Below are 7,140 nucleotides of genomic sequence, written 5' to 3'. Positions count from 1 at the left end.
TCCCATTTTCAGAACACAGTCCAAGCTCTCAAAAATGGTCTGAGATAATTATTTTCTGCCACAGAAATTATGGCAGAAGAAAATTGGTTTTCTTTCTTTTCTGTTTGCACAAACTTGCACATAAGAGGTTCACTACAGAACACCACCACACGAACTCAGAGTACTCAAAGTACAACAGTCAGTCTTGGAATCAGTCTTGCCCCATATAGCAGACCCAGAGAAACACACCAGAGCACAAAGCTTACCAGCCTCACCTTCCTAGCCCACAATGAGATCATCTGATTACTTCCCTTGCATTAGGAACTAACCCTACCTCATTTGCTTTAATGGTAAGCACTCATCCTTATACCATCATAGCCCATGGACATTGTTCCTGTCAGTACTTCATCATCCTCAATCTCTCCTAATAAAGATTAGAAGACCCCTTCTTTTCCCATCAAGAGATCTGTGTTCTTGCTCAAACCAAAACCTAGACATGACATAATATCAAGTAAGTTCACTGCGCCATAAATCAAATTTAATTTAAAACTTTTTTTTAATCCTGTTCCTATTTTTCCCATCTTCACGTTGTTTTTTCAGACAAATCGTTTCAGTGAAATGACAGTTTTCCTTTCTGTCAGCTAGAGAAGAATCAAAACAAGGACATCAACAACAACATAAAACTCCTTGCTACTGTAATGCATTAATTACACACTTAACTAGTGATGAGAAAGGGATGGTGTGAATAACTTCCTGTTTATTACTACCTGTCCACTCCCCTCCCAAATACTAATGAAATTCACTTCCATATAGAGTAGCTTATGTTTCAATTATAACTTGATTGAAACACTGTAATGCCAGCCTGGGCTACAAGTTACAGTGCATCTTACCTGAAAGCAGACAGATGTTTTTCCACCAGAGTACAAGCAACATCCTTAATCAAAACAAAGGATGCTTTGTCATGGTTGCCAAGCATTTATTAACCATATTTTTGAAGTCCAGTCATTCATTTCTGCCAAGTGCAAAGTCCTAATAAGATAAAACTGCCTCAGAAATGAAGCATGGCTCAAACTCAAAGATCTGGACTTTTTCCCATATCCTTGAGGAGAGGCAGAACACCTTGAAACTTTCAAAGCTCCCCTGCAAGCAGAAAGTGCTACACCCAAGAAACATCAGCTTTATAAACCAGCTTTATGCTGAAAAAAATCTGTATATTTAGAGTAACAGAAATGTGAGCTGGAAACCTGATAGGTCAGAGTGCTTCAGTTCTTTAGAGCACTATCCTTTATTCCCTACTTTCAGATCTGCCTCACACATGTCAATTCTTCCTTTACATCACAGGCCATTACTACTTCCCTTTGACTTGATGTGAGCTCTCCTCCCTTCACACTATCTACAAATATCTGTCAGCAAATCTAAAGAAACTTGTGTTCATTATGCCTCTGCTGCCCAGAGTTTTATGAATTACATCCATCCAAAAATTAGCATTTAATACACTGCCAACATCCTGTGAATCTAGGAGTTGCAGAGAGAATAAAATTTTACATATAAGCTTGGTAAACTGTACTACTTCCTGTCCACACTCAAAATATTTAAGGAGCCTTGAAGTCTAAAGCAGCAAATTTTTTTGGTACTTCCATGACAGACAAGTTTCACTTTGACAGAATGCAGATTATAACAAGTCATCTATATAGCTTCAATTCATGACATCTTTTTAAACTCTGAAGAAATTAAATTCTGTAACTTGTTGCTACCTTTCTGACTAAGAAATGACTTGTTCCCTGCTTTTCACACATCCCTACACTTGTTTTTTTCTCAATTGTTCAGCTTCATATTTAAAACAAGCAACAAAAGCATTTGGAAAGTTGTGAAGTGTACATGGATAGTTAAGCAAAGGAGAACCAGAAGTAATATTTTTTTTAGTGATATTTCAGGGTATTTCCTTCTATATATCCCAATTCTGATTTTTATAGCCTTTTTTCAGCATAAAGAACATTTGCCCTAACCACCTGCAACTTCCTTCTAAAGGCAGCACGGCTGGACAAAGTGGAACATCACAAGAAACATTCATTTTGTCTTATTTGCAAAATACTGTTGTATTGAGAGGAAAAATCAGAATTAAAAAAAACACTAGGATTAACAATAACACATACCAAACAGCCTTAAAGACTTGATGGTGCAAGAACTGAAAGTCACAGTCCTAACCTACACAGGAGGAAGAAAAATCCGTGACTATTCTCAGAGTGGCTTTTTTTAAACCAAGGGACAAGTAAAACTACATAGTGTGAAAAAAATCCATTATACAGATTCAAAATCAGGACTAAACATACTCATGAGTGTCTTATAAACTTGTCATTTATTCAAAGTTTCCAGGAAAGTGAAGCTAAAAGAGCATATAAGTTCCACTGTACCTTCTCTATTACCTCTGTACTGAGAAGCCGTTTTCTGGAATTTCCCTCAACTACTCCGTACAGGAATCACCATGACAAAGTCAATGTGTTTCATGAGAGACAAGTGATATTTAAAGAGTTGGCAAGCATCTCACAATCTTCTGCTCATTAGGATATTAACATAAATAGCAAAATCTCCATTTTTACATGTTTACTTGAGGATATCAACTTCCTGGTTCTTCTGCAGGAGAACTTCACACACACTGAAACACTATTTCACCACTTATTCTCAGCTTTTGCTGCATATTTGTCAGGCTAAAGCAGTAACACCAAAAAGGTTTCAAACACATTTACAATTAGCATACCTGAGCAGGCAGCACATCCCTCAATATGCTGGAAATATGAAGGAAAAGTGTTGCTCACTCCATGCCACCAGTGCCTTCCACTGACAAGACCCTGACCCAAGATACCAGTGCTCCATTTCACATTAAATTAAAGACTTAGCCTGTGCTTCATAGAACAGCAATTATACTTAAGAATTAAAGAGAAAACCATAGCATGTTCAAAAGTTTCTCAGTCTGCAGTTGAATTAGTTGCTGAAGATGAAAACTAATTTTAAACAGTAATTGTGGCATAAAGTGATTTTCCTGACGCTATTAACTTTCGCGCAAGTATCAAGAAACAGAATAATTCAAATACAATGTGTTTCAAAATAAGTCATTGAAAAGACTAATAGAGGAATATTTCTATCTGGTTTCTCCCACTTAATGGCTTACCAGGAGAGAAATACCCAAAACTTTTAAAGATTATTTTTCTGTTGGTATGATCTCTGTTCTAGAAAATTAAATAAAGCTAAAATAGGACACTGATTCGTGATTTTGTATTTACGATTCAACTACAAAACTCAACAGCAGCACTCGAAGCAAATTAAAGTCTCACTTACTGGCAGTGGAGTATTTGTAGAGATCTTACACTACGCATTGAATGGCAGTAGCAACTACTACTGAAGTTGTCAACTGATTTTTAACACTCTAAAAACCCTTAAAAACATTATCTAATCTAACCAAGCATGTCACGTAAAACTCCCTTTATTCTTTCAACCTTACAAGAGATTGAAAAGTATCAGGTTTTGTTCCACAGATCACCATAAGATGAAGAAGTTATCTCTTTTCATAGAAGAATCTGCAGAATAGATGTTCTTTATTTTTATATAATCTCTTTTAACTTTGTCAACAATAGCTGGTCTGCTACAATCCTTTCTGCTACTGCTTTTACAAAAAAGTTTCAATGGAAACATTCAAGGAAAAAAATGTTTATATTTAAAGACTGCATAATTTTTAAGCACACAAGCAGTTTTATCAGTATCTTAGCTATCAAATCATCATCCCGCCTTTCATTTGTGCTCTAAAAGGTAGTAATATTAGACATTCATTCAGCACACAGCAAACAGACCTCTCCAATTAGCTAGCTACAAGGCTATCACAACTGTACAATTTACAGTTTTCAAAAAAATTCCACTTTCTTTTCAATTTTGGAACTTGCCAGTGCATGTCACAAGACATGCTATTCTCAGTATCAGTTTATCCTCTAATTGGAGCAGCATTACTAGACAGAATTAAGAAATCAGTGTCTATAACTCATTGACCATCTTTGGCATCAGCAGTCTCTCAATGAATACTCTCACAGCCCAGTGACCAGGTGTTATTCCTTCCATAATACAGGTGGAGATCAACAAATATCCCATATTTACTTGTTCGTCACCTTTAAGTGTCACCATTAGCAGGTAACAAGCATAAGGTCTATTAGAAGAGGTACTTCGTCCAGCATAGGCAAAAATAAAAGCCAGCGGCATTTAGCATTTGAAAAAGAAACTTGGAAGGTTGGTTGTCCGTGCAAATATGCCAGCTTTCAGAAGCAAGAAACAAGAAACTTCTGAAAACTACTGTTCAGCCTGCTGTGATCACTCACTCTGCACACTCTTCCTCAAGGTTAAGTGTGCAGGCTACATTCATCACTGAATCAACAAGGACGATCTCAGTCCCTCAGCTATCTCGTACAGATTGATACAAGAACCCTGACACTCCTGAAGGAAGGGAAAGGACACTCCAGGATGTCAATGGAAGAAGCGAAAAGTCAGCATAAAAATGCACAGATTGTTCACATGAACAGCAATGGATCTGACAGAAACTACAGTTAAGCCACCCTCACTTAACCCTACCAACCATGTTAGTAAGCATTTGGAGAACTCTTATCACATGTAGCTGGACTCTGCGTATGCAGACACCCTGGTGAGAGCAGATGCCCCTGGTGTGAGCAGATGCCCATGGTGTGATGGAGACAAGTACAGAACACGGACTGGCATGAGACTTATGGCCATACAAGAAAATGCTCTCTATAGCAAAAGAGTGTGAGATAGTTACATTTACGAATTAGGTATGCAATCAATGACTATTTTACATAAGTAGAAATGTCCAGTGGAGTGCACTTAAGTGGAGGACCCAAAAGAACCATGACAGATGAAGACAGTGTCATACAAAGGACAAGTATGGATCAAATGCAAAGGCCACAACCCATTTCCTCTAAAATTTCTTAACTGCAGTGAGCTATTGAAATGCCCAAGTAGAAAATACAGGAATCCGTATTCAAGGAGCACTCAGTCCATCCTCTGACACACTTAGTCTGTTCATGACTTTAGAGGCAGTATCAATGTTAAAGACCATCACCAGCCTGTCCCCTTCTCTGGGTTGCTCTCAGCTCCCTGAAGCAGCACACCAAGTTTTCAGCAAGATGATCCTATCCCCTAGCATGATACCTCTGCAAAATGAACAGGAAGCACATCCAAATGACTGTGCAGCTAGCGTTTTAGCTTATAGCATGGCCAAACACATATCTGCACCAGCAAAGATGGACAGCACTCTACAGAACTGGGAAGAGTTGCAGGGTGCAAGAACAACTCAACTTATGCTGCCACGTGACACCGTGTAAGGCTAATCCAAAGGTTCTGTTCACACCAACTGAAAACAAACCAGGCCACATGATCTGTCAGAGAAGGCTCTCTCTGCACTGCCAGATCACACACACGATGGATTTGAAATCTAAATTCAGGAAGTAGCATCTGACTTCCAGTAGGGAATTTGGCATGAATGGACTCCTCTAGAAGAAACTCTGTATCTGCAAGTATGGAAGAGAATTCCTACGTGCCACAGTTACTCTTGTATCAAAGGGTGACAAATACAATTCACAGCTCTGATAAATTCAACTTGAGCAACAAAATTAATGATATGCTAAAGAAAAATTCAAGTTTGAATTGAATGACAGCAGGAGAGGCTGGGACTTCTTTATTTCATATGTATTTTATATTTATACTGAACATACCCTAAGGATTGTTTTATCCCAGCTATGTTGGCTAGAAAGTCTTACTCTCAAGCAGAAGTGACCAATGAGGCCCAACTTCAGTTAGCGAAATACAGAGAAAACATGAAGCAAAGCTGTAATACTGAGACAAATAGGGAACACAAAGCAGTGATTACAGATAAACTCAAGAACACCAGACTTAAACCATGTCCCCCTTTGCTTTAAAACATCTAACCTTTCCCCTGATGTTTTATCAGCCTAAGTCAGATCCTGGGAAGCAGTAGGCTGCTGCAAAAGTAAAGTATGAAATACTTGTTTCAGAACCAAGAACTAAACAGCAGATATGTCTCAAACATAGCTTCTTGCCCTTCCTTTCCTTTGTTGTTCTCTGGAAATTACTGAGGTCACTCCTGACAGGAGTGTCACAGTATCAGCAACATCAGCTGGTTTGTTCAGAATTCCCCTTGCAGCCACATCATACCGAGTGCTTCTTTTTCACTCACAAATCTGACTGGATCTCTTGTAAAGAAGCTCTAAGTGAAGACTGAAGGCAGAATAAGACTTAACATTTAGTACAACTTACTACCTAAAAAAATGACAGATTTTGCCTAAGATCATACGCCAAAATTGCTTAAGTATTAAAATAACAACTTATTTGCTTTTAATAAGGTAAAACAGCAGTGAAGACCAATTCTTCTTGTTTTACCCAAGCAAATTCTTTTAAATTTTAACCAGGGTGGCTAATCTTGAAGAATCAAATTTCTCTCCCATGCTGGTCATAAAGATTTCAACAAAAGACTACTTAGGAAAAAAATAATAAATCTACTTATAAAACTACTTAAATACAAGACAATTACAAGAAGCAACTAGGGAAAACAACTTCAGTAATGAAAAGGAGCTCTGAATAGAAGTTTGGGGTATTTAATATAAACAGCATGAGCCACCTATAAAAAAATTAATGAAGTACTTGCATTAATATGGACAAATTCACATTTTAGTCTTCTGAGACCAGTTTTCAATGACTCTTCTGCTTAAAGAAATTAAGTAATTCCTTTGACCACAGATCCAAATTTCTGCTAATTTCTAAGTCATCAGCCCACACCAAATATAGCATCTATTTTAAAACAGACTAGCAAGCAGTGTTCCAAGATGTCTACCCAAAAATTCACTGAAACTGAAAACTGCCCAGACATTTAATTCCTGTACTCCAGGAAAGCCTATCTGCAGAGTGAAATCAGCCTCCTGACATTTGTGTTTAAGGTTAACAAATTTTTCTGCATTTCAAAGTTTTCCAAAAAACCCAGAACAGCACAGGCAAACTCACACCTTTGGCATATTACTACACATCACCGTTTTATTAAAACTACATAACCAATCCAGTATTTCCACGAGGTCCTAGGTAGATTAAGAACTCCTT

At 37.7% G+C, this 7,140-nt stretch overlaps 1 protein-coding gene across 1 annotated transcript in view; it reads right to left on the bottom strand.

Moving 5' to 3' along the window:
- LOC104489600 (cyclin-G-associated kinase-like) overlaps positions 1–4,221 on the bottom strand; it is a gene marked incomplete at its 3' end in the record, with an annotated part of 16,207 nt that extends 11,986 nt beyond the window's left edge. The window contains exon 1 of the mRNA XM_010131774.1: positions 4,131–4,221. Coding sequence (XP_010130076.1) covers positions 4,131–4,221 — 91 coding nt within the window. The remainder of the gene's footprint in view (positions 1–4,130) is intronic.
- Between the last annotated feature and the right edge of the window lie 2,919 nt (positions 4,222–7,140).

The sequence above is a fragment of the Buceros rhinoceros genome, unplaced genomic scaffold (genome assembly GCF_000710305.1).
Source record: "Buceros rhinoceros silvestris isolate BGI_N320 unplaced genomic scaffold, ASM71030v1 scaffold40272, whole genome shotgun sequence".
Classification (NCBI taxonomy): Eukaryota; Metazoa; Chordata; class Aves; order Bucerotiformes; family Bucerotidae; genus Buceros; species Buceros rhinoceros.
The sequence above is the reverse complement of the archived record's forward strand: the minus strand, read 5'-3'. Positions and strand labels throughout refer to the sequence as shown.